Source organism: Mytilus edulis, chromosome 6 (assembly GCF_963676685.1).
Source record: "Mytilus edulis chromosome 6, xbMytEdul2.2, whole genome shotgun sequence".
NCBI lineage: Eukaryota > Metazoa > Mollusca > Bivalvia > Mytilida > Mytilidae > Mytilus > Mytilus edulis.
Genome location: NC_092349.1, coordinates 43,572,322 through 43,597,927, shown reverse-complemented (window position 1 = coordinate 43,597,927; position 25,606 = coordinate 43,572,322). Strand labels below are relative to the sequence as shown.

The following is a 25,606-nucleotide window of genomic DNA, read 5'->3' as shown; positions in this document are numbered from 1 at the left end:
TGCGTCTTATAATCGGCATGACAATCCCAATACTAAAATAAGGCTTACGCATAGTTATATACTTTAATTCAGTCACAGGTGTTTTCTAGTATAGTTTCATATGATATATGACATCAACAAAGTTCATTAGTGATATTCTGAAACAAATTTCAAACTCAATAGCAATGTTTGGTAAAGTTTTGGGGTTTGGTTCAGTTATATAAATTAATTTTTCAGATTTTTTTCACATTTTACTCACTCATTTCCTAAGCTGTAAAATTCATGGTCACTGATATGCCTTTATAGCATACTAAAACGTTTATCAAAATTATAAAAAGTCTAAAATGAATAATTTGAATAAGCTTAATAATTTGTATCAGAATTTCATGTCTATTTTAAAAGTCTAGACACAATCATCTATTGAGGTGACCTCCGAAGACTCCAATAAAACTTGAATATCAATAGATAGCAAACTCATGCAATTGGATTTTGATTTTATATCAAAGGTTAAAAATAGAAGTTATATATAAATTAATCAGTTGTTATCGGTATAAAAATGAATTTTTTGTGGTTTTAGTCAATTAAAATGGTTTACCCTTTGCTTTATTTTCAATATTGATATTCTTTTCCTTTTAATAACTGAACACAAATAATCATGAGTATAACATCTCTAGCTATGGGGTTCATTGAAAGTTACATGAATACAGAATCAATGAGTGCAAGTGAATAATTCATCAGGGATGTTTCTTTATAGCTGATTTGGACAAAATTGAACCAAACTGGCTGCCTAAGCAAATTATAATTTCACTTTTTCACTTTCATTAATGATTGTTTATATATTATAGGTTATGCATAATGCTCCTTATAACACTAAAAACTCAAAATATTGAAAGTCAAGGGTGTATATCAACCTTTAAAGAGAATAAGTAATTAAAGGATTTTATTAATTTATATTTATAGGGACATTTATTATTTTACACAAATGACAAAGTTTGATGACATATACCTACTAAATAAGGTATTTATGAATTAAATATGCACTGATCTTAAAAGTACACATCTTAAAAAAAATGACACAGATATTATATAAACATGTCTGTGCCTAAATAATTCCTCAGTTAGAAAAGAAAATTATACAACAGTTCATTTATAAATTAACAAAAAACAAAAAAACAAAAATGCAGAGGAAACATTAATATGGCACATTTGATTTTTCAAAAAATATTTTTTTTTCTGGAATACTTCTACAATTTAGGATAGTTATTTACATCCAACAGATCAGACTTTAACCATTCAAGATACAATCATGAGAACTTATTACCTTGGTGAGTTTATTTTAATAAAATATGTGTTTCTTGTTGGCACTGCTTATATTCTCAATTATTGTGTCCTTTATACACATATGAAAGTTGGGAAAACTTGTTTTTTTAACAAATTCAATTAACAAAAAACAAAAAAATTGCAGAAGAAACATTAATATGGCACATTTGATTTTTCAAAAAATGTTTTTTTTTCCTGGAATACTTCTACAGTTTAGGATAGGTATATACATCCAACAGATCAGACTTGAACCATTCAAGATACAATCATGAGAACTTATTATCTTGGTGAGTTTATTTTATTAAAATATGTGTTTCTTGTTGGCACTAATTATATTCTCAATTATTGCGTCCTTTATACACATATGAAAGTTGGGAAAACTTGTTTTTTTAACAAATTCAATTAACAAAAAAAATTGCAGAAGAAACATTAATATGGCACATTTGATTTTTTAAAAAATGTTTTTTTTCCTGGAATACTTCTACAATTTAGGATAGGTATTTACATCCAACAGATCAGACTTTAACCATTCAAGATACAATCATGAGAACTTATTATCTTGGTGAGTTTATTTTATTAAAATATGTGTTTGTTGTTGGCACTAGTTATGTTCTCAATTATTGTGTCCTTTATACACATATGAAAGTTGGGAAAACTTGTTTTTTAACAAATTCAATTAACAAAAAAAAACAACAAAAAAATTGCAGAAGAAACATTAATATGGCACATTTAATTTTTCAAAAAATGTTTTTTTTTTCTGGAATACTTCTACAATTTAGGATAGGTATTTACATTCAACAGATCAGACTTGAACCATTCAAGAAACAATCATGAGAACTTATTATCTTGGTGAGTTTATTTTATTAAAATATGTGTTTCTTGTTGGCACTAGTTATGTTCTCAATTATTGTGTCCATCATACACATATGAAAGTTGGGAAAACTTGTTTTTTTAACAAATTCACATTTCTAAAGAAAAAAAAATTGTGATCTTCAAGTATGTGTACAATATAGAGTTTATGGAAGTATTGCATTTTTAAGTCTTGGAATATATATACATATATTAGGAAGTAATTTCAAGTATATACCGACTATTAAGCAAGTACAAGATACTACACACGGTTACATAAAATATACCACCATTCTTATATATACTTCATCAGATACATTCCAGACTGATGAAGCCAAATATCTAAAATGTATCAGACCATAATAAAAACCTTGAATAGACCCAACAAAACAGTCCAAGGTCAACTCTGACTGAGGGTATGGAAACATATGAGTAAAAGAGCATTATAGTTTAAATATGCACAATAAAGTCATGTTAATATAGTTATATGTATATATTACAATCATACCAACTAATGAGTATCAAATTGTAACTAACAATACAAAACAAAACAAAAATATAAAGAAAAAAATATATAACACAACTACAAGACAGTTATTCTTAATTTCAATACAATAGCACTGTGAATATTATCTGACTCTTTGTATTTATCATTTTAAAAAGCACTGCACAATTTTTATGTTGATATTAAATCTCCTGAAAGAGTGACGGCAGAAGTAGATTTACAAACACCAAGCTTTTTTTCAAATATTTTAATTTAATGATACCAATATATGACCAAAATTTTTTTAATTTTTGCGGTCGGTTAAAAATAGGTAAAAATTATCAGATAGTTACACTCAAATTGCAAAAGCAATAAACAATATTATATAAGTGTAAGATTTACCATAGTGTTTTATTCACCAAGCAGTTTGGTTTATACAACATTCTTTAACATTTGAAATTTACAATCGAAATATATAATGGTAACAGAATATATTATCATTTTTTCATTGTCAAAAGTATCAAAATATGTATGATACATTGTACATATATCTGAATAAAAGGTACAACCCTTGAAATGAAAATATAACAATGAGAAATCAACAGCTAAATACATACAAAAAAGTAAATGTGGGTATAAAATGGGCTAATGACACTGACAAATATCATGTTCAGCAAAAATGGTGTGCATATGTAAGACCAAAAACCAGCAGAGGTAAGCAGATACAATTTCAGTAAAAAACCAGGTGCTCCGCAGGGCGCAGCTTTATACGACCGCAGAGGTCGAACCCTGAACAGTTGGGGCAAGTATGGACAAAACATTCAAGCGTGATACAACTCTGAATTTGGATTGTGATCAAATTTTTGACATTACATGGGTTTTTTTTTACACAAAACAGATGTCAAGATTTTACAAATCAATTAAAGATTTCTTCTTCAAACTTTTTAAATCTAAAATTAAATAGTTGACACAGCATAGGTTTCTGACACAGAATGAATGTGGTCTAATGAACTTAAAAGTTTTTTTTTTGCCTTTGAGCAATTCACTATGCTGTTGAATATTAATCCTCTCAAAAAAATGTTTGAAGAAATTTTCTTTTTATTTATGAAATCTGAAATGAGAAAAATTTAAACCCCCCCTTTTTTTTCACATCCCCGTTTCCCTTTTTCCAAAACTGATATCAATTCAAATTTCTAATGGAGTTTGCAACAATAACTACTCTTTTAAATACATCATAAAATATTAGAATGTAAAATAAAGTGCTTGTTATCACTGAATGGTAAAGATTGGTTGGTAGTAAAAGTGAATATACATTGTTTATTGTATAAAACAATAAATAAAACTTCATCAGCAACATTTTATATTGGCAAATTTCCAATGAAGTTATTTACATAAAGTTATTGGCAAATAAAAATAGAAAATGACATCATAGTCATGTCTGGCTAATGTCCAACATACATTATCTAAAAACATTTTAGATAAGATAAGGAAAAAAAGCTTCATCAGCAACATTTTATATTGGCAAATTTCCAATGAAGTTATTTACATAAAGTTATTGGCAAATAAAAATAGAAAATGACATCATAGTCATGTCTGGCAAATTTCCAACATATATTATCAACTACTATTCTATACAAAGAAAGATAACTCCAATTGAAAATTAATTGCTATTGCACAATATTGTGCAATTAGATATTTCTTGCTATTGTGCAATACTGTGCAATTGAAAATTTCTTGCTATTGCACAATACTTGATATGGAATCCTGATTTGGACCAACTTGAAAACTGGGCCCATAATTAAAAATCAAAGTACATATTTAGATAAAGCATATCAAATAAGCCCAAGAATTTAATTTTTGTTAAAATCAAACTTAGTTTAATTTTGGACCCTTTGGACATTAATGTAGACCAATTTGAAAACTGGACCAAAAATTAAGAATCTACATACACAGTTAGATTTGGCATATCAAAGAACCCATTTATTCAATTTTTGATGAAATCAAACAAAGTTTAATTTTGGACCCCCATTTGGACCAACTTGAAAACTAGGCCAATAATTAAAAATCTAAGTACATTTTTAAATTCAGCATATCAAAGAACCCCAAGGATTCAATTTTTGTTAAAATCAAACTAAGTTTAATTTTGGACCCTTTGGACCTTAATGTAGACCAATTTGAAAACGGGACCAAAAATTAAGAATTTACATACATAGTTAGATTCGGCATATCAAAGAACCCCAATAATTCAATTTTTGATGAAATCACACAAAGTTCAATTTTGGACCCTTTGGGCCCCTTATTCCTAAACTGTTAGGACCAAAACTCCCAAAATCAAACCCAAAAAATAATGCTTATTTGGGCCCCTTTTTGGCCCCTAATTCATAAACTGTTGTGACCTCAACTCCAAAAATCAATCCCAACCTTCCTTTTGTGGTCATAAACCTTGTGTTAAAATTTCATTGATTTCTATTTACTTATACTAAAGTTATTGTGCGAAAACCAAGAATAATGCTTATTTGGGCCCTTTTTTGGCCCTTAATTCCTAAGCTGTTGGAACCAAAACACCCAAAATCAATCCCAACCTTCCTTTTGTGGTCATAAACCTTGTGTCAAAATTTCATAGATTTCTATTAACTTAAACTAAAGTTATAGTGCGAAAACCAAGAAAATGCTTATTTGGGCCCTTTTTGGCCCCTTATTCCTAAAATGTTGGGACCAAAACTCCCAAAATCAATCCCAACCTTCCTTTTGTGGTCATAAACCTTGTGTTAAAATTTCATTGATTTCTATTCACTTTTACTAAAGTTAGAGTGCGAAAACTAAAAGTATTCGGACAACGACGACGACGACGACGACGCCAACGTGATAGCAATATACGACCAAAAAATTAAAATTTTTGCGGTCGTATAAAAAAACAAAATCATACTTTATAGACATACAAACAACAACAAGAATCAATGCCAAAATTTAAAAAAAGACAAAACAAATTGTTTGGAAAAACCATTGATTTGGCAACAATATCTGTTGAAAATACAAAATCAACTCAGTGGAGTGGCAAATTCCTGCTCCACAGAAAATACACAATATTTTTAAATGTCAGTATATAAAAAGTACAGTTATTTGTAAATACATGTATATAAGCAACTGGAAACAAGGGCAGTGGAATAGAATACAAGTTTTCATAGGTAAAACTAGTTAATTATATATGTTACAATGATGAATGCATATTCAAATGTACATGTTAAATATACTGTAACTGTAAATTTTTGGTCCTCAATAATAAATGCTCATTTAACTTCATATTTTTTTGGTCTTTTATTTTTTTCCCTCATAGATTGGTTTTGCAAAGATGAAAGATGAATTGCATGTTGTACAAACTTATAAGCATGCTATGTTTCATGAGTTTTTATAAACATAATTTTACAAGTGCAAAATGAACAAATGAAAAGGAAATATACAAATATGAAGTGTAATTACAATGAAAAAAGCGCAATAGTATTTTACTATTTAAAAAAAAGAGAAATGGAGAACAGACATGAACATGTTCAAAAAAGAATGGTAGAATAAAAATTGAGTAGCACCAAATGTATTACAGGCAAGAACACAAGGGTCAACAAATAGTCCTAATTTGAAAAAAGACAGACAAGATCAGGAACACATGCAAATATTTAAAAAGACAAAACCAATAATCCACAATACAGAAAACTCAAAATAGATCAACAACATCCCGCCATTAAAAACAAATAGTGATCTCAGCAATTGTGAACATTTCTACTCCATAAATTTTTGTTCTCCATTTTCCTTCAAGCATCATCACGAAAAAGTTACAGTATGTCCATGTTTGGTCCGTCTACAGATCTTCATGTCATTAAGCATTTCCATTGTTTTCCTTTAGCATCTTTACTATAGAGTCATGTCCATTTCGTGTAGCAATGTCAACAGGTGAGGTTTTGTCCTTTCTACAAATCTTTTGGTTGGCACCTTTTTCTAACAACAACTCTACAATATCTTCATGTCCTACTTCACAGGCATAGAATAATGGTGTAGTTTCATCCTTCTTTTTTACATTGACATTTGCTTTGTGATCAAGGAGGAGTCTGGCTATATCTGTATGACCCATGAAACTGGCAATATGAAGAGGGTGTGAACCAGCAAAAACGTCAAATACATAGTCTATTGATTTCTCTGTAACATATTCTTTAGTAATTGAGGAACCAAAACTCATCATTACATCCTCATACCACTCACGTTTCACGCTTGTTAAAATTAAATTTGCGATGTTGTGTATTGCTTCTGTCATGACGTGTTTACTATGTAGACTTCTGTTAACATCCGCACCATGAGTAAGCAGAACTTCTACAACATCTAGGTAGCCATTATGGGTAGCAGATATAAGTGGATTATCCCCATCATACATTTGTTTATTAATGTCAGCTTTGTGTTCTATCAACATTTGGATTATTTCATTATAGTTGCCTTGGCAAGCTGCAATTAGAGGTGTCAAACCCTCATCATTAGAATGGTTTACATCTGCACCAAATTCCAATAGTTTAGAGACTATTTCCCTATGACCTTCAAGGCATGCCCAATATAAAGATGTAGACCCACTGCTGTCGTATAGATTCACATCAGCATCCTTCTCAAGCAACATACATACAATATCAGGATGACCACTCTGGCATGCCATCATCAAGGGGGTGTCTCCATCTTCATCACATAAATCTATATCAGGATTGCTTTCCAGTAGCATCTTGACAATATCAGTATAGCCTTTAATACTAGCCAAGAAAAGAGGACTCTTACTATCTCCATCACAAAGATTTATATCGGGGTTCTTCTCCAATAACAAACGCACAATATCAGTATGACCATTACAACATGCTAAAACTAAAGGACTTCTTCCGCTATCTTGTTCATTACATAGATTAACATCAATATCTTCCTCCTGTAGCAACAAAGCCACAATACCAGTGAACCCTTTATCACATGCAGTGATTAATGAGGTTTCATTGTAGAATTCATCAAACTGGTTAATTTCAGGATTCTTCTTCAATAAATTTGCTACAACATCAGTGTTACCTTTCTGGCATGCATGAAACAAGGCTGATCCTCCAGTGTCATCACACAAGTTCACATCAGGGTTTTTATTTAGTAATGCCGCTGCAATATCATTGTGACCTGCCCCGCTTGCCGTGGATAGAGGTGTGTCCCCAAGTATATTACACAGATTGACATCAGGATTTTTCTCAAGTAATGCCAATGTCACCTCAGTATGACCTTTATAACATGCTATGTTCAGAGGAGTTTCTCCTTCAAAATCGCTAAGATTGACGTCCGGATGCTTCTCTAGTATTGCAGATACCATAGCTGTATTACCATCATCACATGCTACAAACAACGGAGTCCTGCCTTCTCTATCATACAGATTCACGTCAACATTCTCTTTTAATAACATCTTGACGATATCTAAATCACCATTCTTACAAGCAATATATAATGGAGTCATACCATCTTCATTATATAGATTGACATTAGCCTTCTTGTCCAATAACATCTGTACAATAGCATTGTGACCATTTTGGCATGCCATATACAAAGCAGTTACTCCATCATGTCTACAATGATCAACATTCACTTTGTTTTCTAACAACCACTTCACCATATCACCATAACCAAAATAAGATGCCCATATCAGTGGATAAGTATCTAAGTCACAAACATCTTCTGGTGTCACGGTATTCTTTGTATTGGCCAGTTTAATCTGTTGCGATTTTTCAAGTTGTTCTAAGTATTGCAGCAACTGATATCTGAACTCTTGTTCTTTCATATTGTTGTTGCTAAACAAATTTAAAACTTTGCCGACAGACCAGTCCTGTACAAGTCTTTCTAGAAACAAATCTAATTTACCATATGGTATCTGGATAAGTAATTGAATATTACTCCCCTGCTCGTCAGGTAAGTTCTTCCACAGGAAACGTTCATTGATGAAATCACAATCCCCATGCTCTATTAGGCATTCAATCATTCTCCGACCAAAATAATGATCCAGGCAGTCAAAGAGTACTTCATGTATGATACTATAAACTCCATTTTGTTTACATACAAATGTACCCTCTAACTTTTCCAGTGCATCTTTTATGTCTACTTTTGATGTTTCTTTGTTCAATCTACAGCCTACACATGTATCTTCCATGATCTGCCTTTGTTGGTCTGTTACTTTACAGCTGTGAAACCATGTTTCTTTCAATTGGTTGTTGAAGAGAACACACAAAGCAAGGCCACATACTTTATATTTCTCTTCATCCCCTTGTCTGCTCATGTTGTCTAGTTCATTTCTATAGACTTCAAATGGATTTCGGAAAAATGACTCTTTATCATCTAAACCTTCTTTTACCTGATATAAACTACATAAAAGGGGAAAGAACTCATGATATTTAGATATTTCATCTAGATCTTGTATACATGTACCAATATGAGCTCCTGCTATGCTTGCTTTCTCAGCTGATGTAAGACATAAGTCTTGGGAGTTCAAATTACATTCACAAGTCTTGAAAGGAGATAGAATGTTAAATTTATCATCTTTGAACACATTTAACCTACATGTGGCAATAATTTTACACCATTTGCCTGCCATAATTATTTCAATAACAGGTATCATCTGTTGCCAATTTTCAATTTGTTGTTGGTTAGCAGTAAATTTCCCACAAATGTCATCTACTACAAAGAGTTGCCATTTATTTGGGTGGTAGAAGTTTATAATGTCTGATGGTTTTAAAACTGGTATAATCTGGTAGCCACCTTTCTCTAGTGTAAGAGCTACATGTTGTGATATGAATGATTTTCCTACCCCTGCGTTGCCTGTTATGGTGACACAAAAATTTTCTTCACAACATTTCATGACATGATCAGCAGCTTTTGTTGACACAAACTTTTCATCTATACTTCTCCATTTCTCTATCTGCATTTTCATGTCATCTGAAATTTGAGAATAAGGTAGGTCTAAGGTGCATGAATTTATTATTTTTCACATACATGTATCCATATCTATTTAACCTAAAAATAATCCTTGCAAGCACTTCAATTTGGTACAGAAAGATTTTCAAATCATAATATACATGTTGACAGGAACTCATCTATTCAGGATCTTAATTAAACATTTATAGATGACAACAACAAACAGTAACAAATACACAATTTTCTTGCAATATATTCCATGTATTATGCATATAGAAAAATTATACTGTTGTTATTTATTGTTACTACCATTAAATATTTTTGAACTAGTACATTATTTATTGCAAAAGAAAAAATTTGGGGGTCAATGTGCTCATCCTTACGCTTTATCCTTAATTTATCGGGAGTACCAATTGTCATGGAGTGAGGTCACTCGCATTTATCTCAATATTTGAATGTTTGATTTCATGGTTTTCCAAAAGTCTACATACAACCATAAAAAAACAAGAATGTGTCCAAAGTACACGAATGCCCCACTCGCATCCTTTTCCATGTTCCATGGACAGTGAAATTGGGTAATAATCTAATTTGGCATTAAAATTAGAAAGATTATACTATAGGGAACATATGTACTAAGTTTCAAGTTGATTGGACTTCAATTTCATCAAAAATACCTTGACCAAAAACTTTAACCTGAACGGACACACAGATGAACGTATGGACGAACGAACGAACGAACGGAGCCACAGACCAGAAAACATGGCCCCTCTACTATCATAGGTGGGGCATAAAAATGAAATTTGTTGAACATATAAACTTGTGCTTCACATTTACATGTACAATGAAATTCATGAAAATTGGTATCCACTGAATAAATAAAATCCACAGTATCTTGACTGTGTTTTACAATCCTCCATATTTAAGGTAGCACAATACGTATTATGCAACAATTATGTAACCAATTATAATGTTAACTGTGTCTAACATATTTTTCACCAAATTTCCACTTTCAAATGAAATTAGCTTCTGCATAGGTACACTACATCTCAGGTGGATTTTGCTTTGTCAACCTGTCCACAGTGGGAGTGGGCACTGCGTGGGCAAAATTTCTAGCTTGTCCACCCTGCCCACCCATAGGAGTGGGCATGCAATTTCTTTTGTTCAAATAAAAGACTGGCAAGTACAGTCAATTGAAAAAGGCAGATAAGCATTTGTAATCCCTATTTTTACAAAAAAGAGATTATAGCTAGGGTGGGCACGAGTGGGCTGCCCACAGTGGGACGGTGGAAAAAGCAAAATCCACCCGGGCTGTTGTGTATTCCTAGAGGGTTGATTTTATTATATGTTGTTCCTATGGCCATTATCTACAAAAGGGGTTCTCAGATTTCACAAATTTTACACCTAATTAAACATTATCTTCTTTTATGTGGTTAGGATGTTTACACAAATTACAGATTTATGAGAGAATGGAATCCCATAGGGACAATTTGAGACACCCTTTTGAAGCCCATGATGTGTTGATTAAGATTTCGTTAAAATTTTCTGTAAAGTTAAAGAGATGATAGAGTTAAATTCATTCAAGTGAACTGACCGAGATTTTGCCACTAATTACAAAATAATTGATTACATAATGATCGCATAATGAAAATATTGCATTCATATAAAAGATTATCCTTTTATCTATCTAAATATATACCTCTTTTATTATTTTTTATGCATTCATAAGAAAGTTACAGCATTTTAAAGGTTAGTAATTGGAAGTAAAAAAATCTTTGTATTGTGGTACCTTAATTAGCATGTAGTTAATCCAGCAAATAAATACCTTTTCTTTTCTCTGGAATTATTTCTTCTCTGGAATACTGCAGCATGAATACCTTTCTTTGAAAGTCTTGTACTACCTTAGGAACTGTAAATAAAAATAATAATAAAACACTAAAAATCACAAAAGATATAATATACATAATTACATTGGATGGTATATGATGTAAATGCTTACTTCAGAGTTCGCAAAATCTTTTTTCCCCTGGTGGTCCTTGAAAAAATATGCTGGTCCTCACTATTAATTCTATTGAAAAATACTAAAATTGTTTCAGTCCTATGCAACATTTTGGTGGTGAAATCCTTAGGACTGACACTTTTCACGAACTCTGTCACTTGCGCCTCGTTCACACATACGTTTCATTCTGATTTAATTAAACACACTCTTCTTTTTTTCAATTTGAATCATTTTTGAATTAGATCATTCAAATTTTCCAATTTGTATTAGAAATGCGTAATCGTTAATTTGCCTTCATTTGTTTTAAACTATGCGTGGACACTTTCTAAATTGTAATTTGAATTAAATTATAATAAATTAATTGATAATGCGAATTAAAAGTTAACATTGTTCGGATAGTAAAGCAAATTTGACGTGCATTGCAATTCGCATTGGAATATAGGTTCAGACGTAAAAGGATTTGAATGTGATTTAATAAACTAATTCGAATCAATTAACATGGTTAATGTAAATCGAATTCGAATTTCGATAATTTTTATAATTGTTTAGAGTCATAATTGCTAAATATTATGACCCTTCATACTAACCAGTGTAATCCCTGTGAATATCACCAGTATTTAATGCCTTTTCACTCTCATCCAAATATTTCACCCAGCTTAAGCATCTTTGTTCTGTTTCTTGATCAATCTGACAGGTTGGTATAATTTTAAATATTTGAACGAGTTGTTTTGGTTTTTCAAAGAAGTCTTCCAGTCGACCAAATATGTCATGCAAAAATGAGAAGTAATTCTGTAATTCAGCTTCTGTCAAGTTGACATTTTTTCTGTACATGTATATTATGTCATTCCAGATCCATCTTATTCGTTGTACATCATCTCCGATACCAGTGTCACGCCAAACTGGTGGGATCTTGTTGTGCCAGTCTCCCGCTGGGGCATAAACTAACTTTAAATTCCTTATTATCTTGTACATAAGAGGTATGTCAAAGTCACTATACTGGCTTGTGGAAGCATTTTTAATGATTTCCCATTCACGTTCATTAAAAATACGTGTCAAAAAGTTGTTTTTCTGAAGATGATCCTCAAGTAGATCTGCTGGCTCTTTTTTCAACATGATTTCACGTAGTAAATTTGGAAGTTCTTTTTCTGCAACTAAGCCCAACCTAACAAAGTTTGTCTTTCTTGAATTCAGAAATAGTGATTCAGTGAAACTTCCTTCAGCCATATTGTACTTTCTTTTTTTTCTTTTTTTAACTTATACTATGTGAACATGTGGCTTTGAAGTTCATGCATTGTCATAAATCTCATGCGATGGAAGTCAGCAGATGGATTCAGGCAATTTTGTTGCTTGCATTCACAAATCTGTTTTCTCAACATGTGCAGGTTAGACACAAATGATCATGTAAGAGGCGTAAACAATTCTCCTGAAAAATAAAATGAAAATGTCCTGTATATTGGTTTGTTTTTTTTGGCTATTTTTCCAGGAATTCTGACTCTTCTAAATGTATTTAAATATATGTGAATTGGTTCTCCCTATAATCTCAAAGGTACCGCCAGTCTAGAAAAATAATGAAACCCCTGATGTGTCCATGATATTTTGCGGTTTTTATTTTCACAATGATTCATTCAAATATATGTAGATAAGAAGATGTGGTATGATTGCCAATTAGACAACTACCCTCCAAAGTTCAAATGAAGTACTATTGGATGCATGCAATTAAAGGCAATCATATGACCTTCAAAAATGAGAAAAACCTATACTATATAGTCGTCTATGCTCCTTATTTCCATCCCAACAGTTATTAATTGAGTGTATTAAATACTAAATGATAAAACACTTTTAATGTATACCTAATAAATTAGAGAGTGCACACCCGGGAATGTCAGGCCTTTTTTACTACAACTATCACATAAACTTAACATGATTCAAGAAAATGAGGTCAAGGTCAGATAAATCAATGAAAAGTACATGTTCACTTAACAATCATTCCATTCACTAATAAACAGCTGTGCCATGAGTGCATGATACGCCCTTCGTCTTGTGTGTCTGAGAAGTTTTATGCAATAATCATAAATAGTTTCTGAGATACAGCCATGACAGCGCGACATGTGATAAAATTTTGAATCATCACCAAAAAATATACAGATCTTTAGATTAATATAATTAAGAAGTGTGTAAAGTTTTAAGCAATACTCATTGATGATTTTTAAAGATACCATGCAATATGTAAAAACCCTCCTCTTTTTTACAAAAAATTCAATAACTCCAAAATAAAATTTGAATCATCACCAAAAAGTATACTGATCTTCAGATTAATATAATTAAGAAGTGTGTAAAGTTTAAAGCAATAATCATAAATCTTAAATCATTTATGAGATATGGCGCGACATGTGAAAACCATCCCCCTTTTTTACAAACTTAATTACTCTAAAATAAAATTTTGAATCATCACCAAAAAGTATATAGATCTTTGGATTAATATAATTAAGAAGTGTGTTAAGTTTAAAGCAATAATCAGAAATTATTTTTGAGATACAGTGCGACATGTGAAAAATACCCTCCCCCTGTTTTAGTTATAAAGTCCTGTAACTCAAAAAGTTTAAATCCTATTATCACCAAAAAGTATACAGATCGTTTGACCATCATAAGAAACAATTATATTAAGTTTCATGAAATTTGGATAAGCGGTTCTCAAGTAACGGTGCGACATGTGGACGCCGGACAGACGGATAGACAGACAGACAGACGGACGCCGGACATTTGTATACCATAATACGTCCTGTCAAAATTTTGACGGGCGTATAAAAATAGTTGACCTATTGCTTATAAGTTCTAAGAAACAGACTTATGAGCAATGAATTGTGAAAATAAGTTCAAAGGTCAAATAAAACCTGCAAGACTAACAGAATTTTCAGTACACATTCTTTTAATTAATGTCGCAATGTTCTATGACAGGTCTTTCCAAAAAAATACAACAGGTCAACTAGGGCAAATTTATTTAATCAAACTGAAATTGAAGGGTATCCAGGTATCAGTTCATTCTGGTCCCAAGTCATTTTATCCAATGTTGATCCGTCCACATAACATGCATAATGAAATAATAAATAATTTATCTTAACATCATGAACATTGGAGGATTTGGTGATATACATTTGTTTCAGGGTAAATGGTATTAGCACAATGTATCAACATTAAATGACAGCAGGTGTTAGAGAGGTATGCCTTATATTGGAAATTTGATGATTTTAAGACAAATTTAAGAGCATTTTTTGCAGTTTAATGTTTTATCTATAAGAATGTGTCTTTTTTCTATTTTGAAATCAATCAGTTATATTTGAGTTAACAGAAAGAGATAAATAAATTACTTTTTTTTTTTCGATTTTATGAAATCTTAATATAAATGTTTAGACATATATATATATATCCAAAAATATTCCAATTCAACATGATTAATGTCTTTCTTATCTAATGAAAATTGGATAGCCTATTCAAATATTTGTCAAAGACACAATTTTTTTTGTCCACCTTTTATATTATTTTAATATTCATTATCTATTACAATTCATATTTATATAAAACTCTTATTTTTATACCTTATCAATAGTTTTTATATTGAAGCTAGTCAAAATATTCTAACATCAAATGAACATGACGTCCTTCAAACGCTTTGAGTATAGACCCGTGTTAAAATATGAATAGATTGCCTAGGCTGTTCCGATCGTACTCCCACGTCATATGCTTTTTACGAATAAAGTATCCAACGTCATAGAATGATGACATACATGTAAGAATATAAGCATTTTACGGGAAAATACACGCTTGAGGATATTTCAGTTTGGTCCGTTCTTATTGTGATATATATAAATACGCCAATTTAAAAGTGCATTTATTTATGGGAACCACAAATATTTGCCTCCACCAAGAGCGCTTCGATCCAAAAGAATTGCCGTATTTGTCCTTTTAGAATCGAAATAATTGATGGGAGCTTGAATATATCGTGATTTTACCATGGGTTGTCCCTTTATGCCAATATTTTACCCCTCGCTATCGATTCAAGCCCCCATGAATTATTCTTAATTAACATGATTAATGACGTCTTGAAAGGCTATTTCATATTTTTGCTTTGACAAACTTATCTTAAGAGTCTACATGGTCTACACTGTAATAATTAAACACTAAACATTTACTTTAAACAATGTTAAAAAAAAAAAATTTAACTTAAAAGGGAGAAAATTCATTATATTTTGAACAACTTTTTTATAAGAGACTTACTTTTAATATTAAAGAAGATACAAGTCCTGGAACATAACAAAATTCTTGGACATGTTTTGACCATATAATACCAGTTCTTTGGGAAAGTTTCTTCAAAAGAAAAATATGTGCCCTTTTGTATAAAGAAGTGTTATTTACATGTACACAGACGCTAAAAAGCTTTTTTCACTTGAAATTGATCCCTCATTTAAGGTGTAGTCATTACAATGAAGGGTTACTCTCATTCGAGAGGTTGTTGCTTCCAACCTTTAGCATAGATTTCTTCATAATCAGTCAGGGGACTTACTTAAACAAGTGATTTTCTAAATCACTGATTAGTGATTTTCTAAATCACTGATTCAAGTAACATTATTCCATAAAGATTGGAAGTTAGAGTTGTCTTTCTTTAATAATCACCTATTTAAGTAGTACAAATTAATCACTAGAAGAAGTGATTTAATTTTATAATGATCCAGGGACTAATTATGTTTCTAAACTTATAATCAGAACCAACATCTGTGTTGTCTAGGATGACCAGGTCATTTCAGGTGATGACCTTGTACTGAATCTAGGATAATGACATAAAAATCACTTGTTTAAGTATCAGACCTCAATTTCCTTCCCAAAAATCACTTCTTTAAGTATCATTCTGTTAATAACCCCCACTAATTTCAACACCCCCGAACAGTGAAAATTTTATCGGGAACAGTAGAATTTTATTACATAATCTGAAAGATGAAACCTTGAACTTCACAGGAAAAATACTCCCACTGCTGTGAAAAATCTTTGAAGAAATTATTAGTTCTTTATGTAAAGCCATTATTATAGCATTTTTTCAACTAAAATAGAATTTTCAGCTCAATGATAGCATCAAAGGCATAAACCTTGCTACTTAAAAGAAGCAAAAAGTTCATATTTTTAATTTTACTAGTTAAAAGACTTTATTTAAACCTAAGTGTTTAAAATTTTGAAAAAACTACAAAATCCCAATTTGTGACAAAACCTCGAATTTGCTACTCAAATAAGTCCCCTGACTGATAATGACAGTTTTCTTTTCTAGACCATCGTAAATGAAAAAGTTGAGACTAAAACTATAATGCTTGAAACACATGGTTTCACTCACACGTTAAAGTACTCTCTCAAATCAATTATCTGTATTAAAGTCAAAGGATAAAGTTTAAATCGGAGATTTTTCTTACTTTTGAACATTTTATGTCATTATAACAACAGTTTTCTTTTCTGGACAATCATTAAAAGAAGAGGAGACGTTGAACATTTGCTTTGAACATGTGCGTCACAAAGTGGTTAATATGGGGACGAAGTCCCCAATAACAGTAGAAAATTCAATAAAAAAAAAAATTCGGGAAATTTCCCGAATTTTTCATTGTACTAATGAACTCAAAATCGTTCAATTTTTTTTATGTCATGTTTTGAAATCCCGGACCTGCGCAGAAATGTACAATGTACTTCCTTTTTCCGGTCTCGTTTGTATGAAACTTTGAGTAAAATATATATTTATCAGTCTAGTATAAAATAGGAAGGAACGAGCAATACCAATTTCATTTTTAATAATTCCTTGAAATGAAATAACGTTACCCGATGATAGCGTTTCTTTGTTTACATTGCATATGACGTCATAACTTAAATAACGTCAAAACTAAAATCCCTAACAACAGAACCAAAATCGGAAACGTTACGGTATTTCCGTTTCTTTTTCTTAACAAATATATAAATGTAAGTTAATTCATACAGACTTCGTCCCCATTTACAGGTAATGCCTGCCTCATATTAAATCCTTTATGTGACATGTGACAGACGCCATTTAAACATATCATTTTGTCATACAATACAATCAACACCTTTATTAATAAGTCCTTTGTTGTCCATAGCTATAAAATGCAATCAGTTAATTATTGATCTTCTGTCAAAATCTGAACGAGGGCAAGGTGAATTAAGAGTAATGTCTGATCTGGTAAAGTCTGAGAAACCCAAAATAGTAAATAAACAAGATCAAATGCATGAAGATGGATGCATGATTATAACTTGTTATACATATATATCTTTCGCCAAATTCTTTCGCAAATGACGAATTTTAATTGCCACAATTATTATTTTTTCGCAAATTGCTAAAATGCCGACTGCCAGCGGATACCCTGTGTACTGATATGAACTCTTGCTTTAAATTATATGTTTAATTTACGTGTGCATGAGATAATTTTGTGTTTTGTTTTATTGAACATTGCTCTGTCGGTTTTAAAAGCTTTTCAGAGCTTATGTTTGTACTTGTAATAATATACCGACTCTAAATAAAGCTTTAATATGTGTGATGTCTTATGTGACCTTTTTTTAAGCCTCATGTAAAAAAAAAAGGCAACCACCCCCCTTTCAACAGAAATTTTTCAGTACTTTTTTTTGTCATTTGAAATTGTCAATAACCCTGTTCAAGAAACAAAACACATTTAAACTTCCTTACTATGGTTATACTATTTTAAAGACAATCTTCAACACTCAAGTGGAAATTTTCATAATTTCTGTGCAAAGATGGGAATGATCTTGATCGCAAAGTGTTTAAAGCGAATGATGTTACTTGGTGATATTAAGCGCATACGAGATACGGACGTTGTATTTTGGTTTTTGGGATTCCAGCAGATGACATTGCCAAACTAACATCATTTCTATATTAAAATGTGACGGCAAATTGTTGCCGAGAAACCTTCGGAATAATATTACAATGACATCTGCTTTTCAGGATTGCTTTCAATGGATGTCAGTTACAGAAGAGACGTTGTTTTTGCATGACGGATTGATCAGAGTCACTGATCTTGTAGAACTTCCTCGGGATGTAAACAACACACAGGGAGGCGACAACGAAGTCATAACCTTTGATTTGAAAAGCCCCAAAGAGCTAAGTGATAGGCTTCTTGCTGTATGTGGTACCCAAAACAATGCATATGCTAGATTGTTAGAATACAGGTTAAATGCTTTACGGGGATACTGGTGTGCACAGAGACAATTTGTAGGTGCAGAACAGCAAGATTCAGATTCCTCGTCAAGCGAAGAGACTATAAATATATTGAAGAAGCAGGGTCTTTTAAAAGAACCAGAGCAGGCATCATTTTCGACTCGTATCAGTGTCCTTTTAGTGTTGCCTTTGCTTCAGTCCCAAAGTCGAATTGATCCCAAATTATGTGGTGTTACGGCTCAGTTACTCTTGGACTGTCTGCGAGATTGTCCACCAATAAGTCTGGCAAAAGAACCAGGGGATTGTCTCCGAGGTTTAGAAAACCTCTTGTGCAGCTGGCTTTTAGAAGAAAAGGACAAAGATGCACTAGTTTTAGTAACAGATGTCCAGCAACAAACAAGTGCAGCTGCAGCTCTAGTGGCTTTAGCAAGTGCAAGGTTGTTGTCTTATCAGATTTTTCTTTTACCCCAAATATGTTCATTCTTTATGATAAAACAATGTTGAAACCAGCAAAAAACGATAAAAAGATCTGACCATTTAACATGTTTAAACATTCAAATTTGTTAAACATACGTCCATTTGCACTTATCGAACTACATGTACATGTACAGTACACATTTTTTATAAGGCACTGGCTACGGTTAAATGGAAATGTAACAATAATAAAAATATTATTGTTACATTGGAGACTAAATGCTAGAAAGCATGGTAGGGTAAGGACCTGATTAATTACGAATGTAACAATAATGATTGAGGCTACAGTGCATTGCGCTATTGTTACGTGGGAAACAGCAATTAATGTATGATTGGACTTAGTCTAGCATAAATATGTTCTAAATAATAAAAGTTGAAGATATTTATTTTATATTAACAATACGTACATCATTGTACATCATGTACATGACATACAATTATTACATACAATTTCTTTAATTTTTTATTTCCATAGACAGTTTCTACATATCCAGTACGTGGTTTTAGAGCATGTTTCAATGACATTTGGCATTTCATCTGGAAATTGCTTGAAATACAAAAACACAATGCTTTAGATTAGGCTTTAAGAATTATTTCACAACATAAACGAGACAAGACAGTTCTAAGAGACAGAAATACTACATTCATTAAACTAGTAGCAATGCAAAATAGCAAAAATGTCGTTGGAAGAGAGAGAAAAACGCTGGACACTCGGTCTGTGTCATTTAAATTTAAATTTTATAACATGAATGTAATTTAAATCTCCAAAGGATATTATGACCCATTGATATTCTTATATAGGTTAAAAAAAACTTACCTATCATGCCTATGGTTTGGGCAAGCTCCATCTGATTTGAAACAAAATTACGTTCTCCATTGACATGATGGATACATCTATAAAGAAGTTCACAGTATTTTAGTTTACTCTTAGCAAACTTTGCTTTTGATGTATCATTTTTTTTTAGAACTGCGTTTGTATATGGCTTAGGAAATTTGTGTCTTGATATTGTTTCAGTTTCGTTTCAAACGCATCCCAAGTTTTAAATATTTCACCCAAATCAAAATTGGTAATAGGAATCTCTTCATCCATTGTCCAAAGTAACAGTAATAAGAGTAGGTGTGCAGTTAAATACTTAAAAGTGTACACTTTTCTCAGCCCGAGTTCTCAACAACAAACCTCATGGAACTATATTTTTCTTGCTGTGTTTTTAGACCTAGTATTGGTGGGCTTCAGCTTTTTTTAAAACTCTTTCATTTTCTTTGGCATGTTTGGTCAGGTTGTTGTCTCTTTCATTCTCAATAATATACAACATGTGCAAAGTGTATAAATTAAGATTGATTAAGGAAGCAACACACAACAGAACCTCAATTTTGTTGAATATAAATTAAATTTTACAATACCATGAATACTATCTAGACATCAAAACTTTTGTTTTAAAAAATGTGCAAAACTGTCTTCAAAGAATTGTTGATTAAAGGGAAGAAATTTGATTGGTTACCCTCTAGAAATATAAATCTGTAAAATATGTGAATTCAGCAATAATTGTAGAAACTGCCTATATTTTCTTTTTTTTTTGGTTCTTTCAGAGGCCATTTGAAAACATTTATACATACAATCCATTTACTACAAAGTTTGTCAGACCTACAATCCCTGCCTGTATCAGATATATTGGTCAAACTACTGGAGACGGAGGGAGGACAGGGTCCTCCACCAGGACTGTCAGGGAATAAACATGTACTATGTTGGGCGCTAGAGGACATGTTAGCTGGTCCTGAGAAAGAGCCTAAAGAGAAAGAAAAAGATAAAAATAAAGGTTTGGGTTGGAGTATTATTATATTTGAAGTTAGTCAGAGTACTGAAAAATATTCTAATTTCACAATGGATAATGTTTCAATAAAAGAGACCAAAAAGATTTAGGTTGTTCAGCTAGGTCAAATGTTTAACAATTTGTGTGAGTTTAGTTAGTTTCAGTTCTTTAAGGTACATGCACATGTAGTTAACACAATTATTTTCTTCTAACATGACTTGAGTGATGTTTTTTTTTTTTACAGAAACAGAACTCACCAAAACAATTGGACAGACTTAATAAAAACTGCAAATCCTCAAATAAATGAACTACATTTTAGATACATGTTCCACAAGATGTGACTTAATCATAGTTTAAAATACAGTTACATGTACATTTAAATACACATAAACTCAAAGAATATATAAGATTAGATTTAAAATACATGACTTTATAACAAGAGATCATGCATAAAAAACTATCATTGAATCATATTTCTAATGCCTTCTTATTATTTTTCCATATATTTGTATTTCAAAACTTATTGTGGTTAAACAGTCATGACAGTTGAAAAATGTGGAGCAAAAATAATCAGTCACATAACAATGTTATTGTATAGATTCAGATGCTGGGCGCAGTGTGGCTTGTGACGGAAAGTTTCTGTATACCACAAATACCCAAGGAAAGGGTGTTGCAAAGATTGGAACAGGTTTACGTGGAACTCTCAGGTATGTACATAGACATATTAGGGATGTTCAGGTAGGTGTACCCGTATTTCAAGTCAAAAACTATAGAAAAATAAAGTATGTAAATCTCTGTAATAGAAATAGGATAAAAAAAAAAAAACTGAATCGTCATTGTGTTTATTTTAATTAGAATACATGTTTACAATGTTCTGCGCAGATATATATAAATGACAGCCTGACATACAGAATTTTCAGATACATAACATTGGATTTTTGTAACATTGGAATGAATAATATTTTGTGAAAACCGTTGAGAAAATAATTTTTTATAGGATCAGGCAACAGTCATTGTTCTGATCTTTTGTATTTAAATCTTTTTAATATCTTGGTACAGAGGCTATGTGTACAGCAGAAACTTTGATGTTAATGTTGGACGATTGGCGTATGGTTCAGGTTCCTTGTTGTGCCGACCACAATCATTTGATACAGAAGCAGATATTAATTCTTTGTGTCAGGTGTTGCATCCAAACACTTTGCAGGTAAATGATTACTTCAAGCTAAAATAAGTAAATAAAATAACTTCACATAATTATTTGAATTTCCATTGTTTCAGATGTTAAAACCAATCACAATATGTTTTGGTGTACACTTTTGAAAATATAACAAATAATTGTTCAGATTCCGAATAGGCTTTGATTGAATACTGCCGCTGAAGAAAACTAAATATAGGGAAAAATGCTGACAGTCACAGGTTCAAGGAAGTCTTGTTATAAAAAAAAAATTAAATCTTCAGTATAAAAAAAAATTGTGAATCCCAGGCAACTATTTTAATTGTTCTTAATTCAGTCTCAGAATTGAATGTTCAGTGCAATAAAACATCAAAATATTTTCCAACATCTTTTGAAATTCTAAAATTATTGACTAGTGTTTAAATATGATTCAACTTTTATTTTACAGGTCATCAAAACAATACCCAAACCAGATGATTATTCTAAAGAGAATCCACATACTACTGTAGGGTTCTGTAGTGATGGAACTTATTTTTACTGGATCTGGTTTGCAGGAGCAGCATCTGATAAAAGTAGTAAAGGAGTGCCAGTTTATCTGGAGAAGTTTACATTTGATGTTAGTAGGCGTTAAGAATATTTACTTAACTTTATTAAGGGGATGTATACATGCTTTCATAACGGTCCAAGTACAGATTTTTAAAAACTTTTTATGTTTTAAGAGTTTTGGATAAATCAAAGTTCATTTTTTTAATTTCCTGTTTTCAGCACCAACTCTGAATGATGGACTTACATTTAAAAAAAAAATATTTCTCATGAGTGCATGGTGCTTAAAACTAAATATGAGAAGTAGTAATTGTGACTTGAAATAAAAACAAATCTAACATTTGCTGTGCATTGGGTAGTGTTTCTAACTTATATTACACATTTGATAAATCTTATATATTCAACTTGAGAATTTCTGAATTATTCAGGAATATTATGCTTATTCAAAATCTAAGCCCACTTATAGTAACTCAAAATTACCATATTAATGTACATCTGATGCATTATAATCACTTCAAAAAAGTCATTTCTTTAATGGCACTCCAAACCTATAATCAGAATTAGGAATAAAGTAGTTTAACTTATTCATGTTATTAGGGTGGTTTGCTTATTTTATTTTTGTTTGATTGTTTTTAGTCAGAGCAATTGGTAGCTGTACCACAACAATCCAGAATTACTCTGCAGAAGAAAGATGAATCTACAGCTAAAGCTCTAAGTGAAAGTTTATTGGCAAAGTTACGGCCCTTTAGAGGAAGTTCATCATCCATTACTCTAGCAGCCCTTACAGGCCTTGACCCTATCACCTCAAGGAAAGATGATGGTAAAATTTTTGTTTTTTTTAAGAATTTACATAGAAAAAAGTAAAATCACAAAAATACTGAAGTTAGAGGAAGATCAATTGGGAAAGTCCATAATCACATGGCAAAATCAAATAACAAAACGCATCAAAAACGAATGGACAAAAACTGTCATATTCCTGACTTGGTACAGGCATTTTCAAATGTAGAAAATGGTGGATTAAACCTGGTTCTATAGCGCTAACCCTCTCACTTTAATGACAGTCTCATCAATTTCCGATATTTTTACAGAAAATTATTGTGATTTAATATTATGCAGAAAATATTGTTCATTTGTTCATTTCTGAAAGATACAAATTTTGTAAAATCTGAAAAATTATTTTCTATGAACATGATAAAAAATCTAATTTTAAATAATCCTAATACTAATTTGAATCACTTTAGACATTTCCTTTTTCGATTTATTAGGATCAGTTTATCAAAGAGAGCATTTATAGGCCAAAGTGGTAAAATGGTTGTTATATTAAACCTTTCCATGAAAGATGGGGTTATTGATTATTATTTATTTGATTCCAGTTTCAAATATTCATATAAATTCAGAACCAAACTACCCAAGAGAATCAGCAGGATTTATTTAATTGAATACCAAAAAATAAAAGCGCGTTTATTATAGAATTTTCCTTGAATTGTATTTTAGGAATTCTTGCTGGTAGTACAAGCTGTGGAATATCTCTGAAAAACTTAGTTAAGACACCTGTCACATGTGATGGTAGCCATGTGTTATTTCTGACTTCAATATCAGGTGGTGCTACAACAAGTTCTGCCTCCAGAGGGTTATTTGGTGGAGGCCCGGGTTTGACAGGTTTAAGGAGTGAGTCATTAATTTTTAAAGGATCATTATTAATAAAAGAGGGACGAAAGATACCAAAGGGACAGTCAAACTCATAAATCCAAAACAAGCTGACAACGCCATGGCCAAAAACGAAAAAGACAAACAGAAAAACAATAGCACACACACGACACAACATAGAAAACTAAAGAATAAACAACACGAACCCCACCAAAAACTAGGGGTAGGGGTAATAAACTGCACGTGCATGCTGTTTTTATGTATTTTTTCATCTGACAGTAAAATAGGCAATCCTTATCAATTTTTCACTAGTGTGACAGAAAAATCAGATTTTATAAACTCGGCACTCATCTCGACTCATGAGGAACTATGATTTATTTTCATTAACCAGGATGGAAAGAATTGTAGGAAATTTCTTATATCAAGGAAGTGAAACTAGCACAGGTACTAAAAGTAGGACAAAGTAATTTTTGTTTGTATACATGATTGTAATTTTATTTCCTATTAAATGGTTGTTATAAAATCAATTTATTGAATTTGAAATTGTATAGACTTGTATTTGTAAGGAAACATTAATTTGGTAAAATGAGCATTTTGTTCAACAACATTTTTATTATCTACTGTTATTATTACAGATGTTGTCGCAATAAATTAACTTCTTTTTAACATTTCCATCTGTTATTTTGTTGTAGCTTTAGGTTCCTGTATGTGTTTCCATGTTAAAGATGGACTGTATGCTACAAAGACAGATCTGAGTGATGCTCCAACATGCTCTCTTGGTAGAGGGGCGGCCATATCTGCTGTTGGTAAGGAGAGGGTTTTGAGGTGTACAAAACTATCAGAACTTACAAATTGCTGTCATATTTAGGAGATAACTGTATTGTATTTTAAGCTCTGACGGCATCAATTGGGGATTTGATGGTCGCAAATTAAGTTTACTGTCGAGGCGTTAGCAGAGACAGTAAACAGGTATTTGCGACCATCAAATCCCCAATTATTGCCGTTGGAGCTTAAAATACAATATTGTTATCTCCATTCTAATGAAACTGACAGAAAACAAAGTTAAAACATGTATTTATAATCTGTCATATGCCAGGGTTCGACACTAACGGTAGTCCGGTAGTCCGGTGCCCCCCTAAAATCTAGGAGGACTACCAAAACATGG

The 25,606-nt window shown here is 31.6% G+C and overlaps 2 protein-coding genes across 2 annotated transcripts in view; one reads left to right on the top strand and one right to left on the bottom strand.

Annotated features, from left to right (window-relative positions):
* Window positions 1-5,934: 5,934 nt before the first annotated feature.
* On the bottom strand, window positions 5,935-18,403 carry LOC139527714 (uncharacterized). The gene is made up of 4 exons (XM_071323339.1): window positions 18,307-18,403; window positions 12,170-13,005; window positions 11,409-11,492; window positions 5,935-9,607 (listed from the first exon to the last, which is right to left on the bottom strand). Exons 2-4 carry the CDS (start codon window positions 12,804-12,806, stop codon window positions 6,501-6,503), a joined length of 3,828 nt encoding a protein of 1,275 aa, XP_071179440.1. The 5' UTR covers window positions 12,807-13,005; window positions 18,307-18,403; the 3' UTR covers window positions 5,935-6,500.
* A 43-nt stretch (window positions 18,404-18,446) lies between these two features.
* The window catches only part of LOC139527713 (probable E3 ubiquitin-protein ligase HECTD4), a 59,007-nt gene continuing 51,847 nt past the window's right edge, over window positions 18,447-25,606 (top strand). Inside the window, exons 1-8 of the mRNA XM_071323338.1 lie at window positions 18,447-19,232; window positions 20,857-21,083; window positions 21,676-21,784; window positions 22,137-22,281; window positions 22,700-22,867; window positions 23,431-23,614; window positions 24,289-24,462; window positions 25,134-25,247. Coding sequence (XP_071179439.1) covers window positions 18,565-19,232; window positions 20,857-21,083; window positions 21,676-21,784; window positions 22,137-22,281; window positions 22,700-22,867; window positions 23,431-23,614; window positions 24,289-24,462; window positions 25,134-25,247 — 1,789 coding nt within the window. The 5' untranslated portion in view covers window positions 18,447-18,564. The remainder of the gene's footprint in view (window positions 19,233-20,856; window positions 21,084-21,675; window positions 21,785-22,136; window positions 22,282-22,699; window positions 22,868-23,430; window positions 23,615-24,288; window positions 24,463-25,133; window positions 25,248-25,606) is intronic.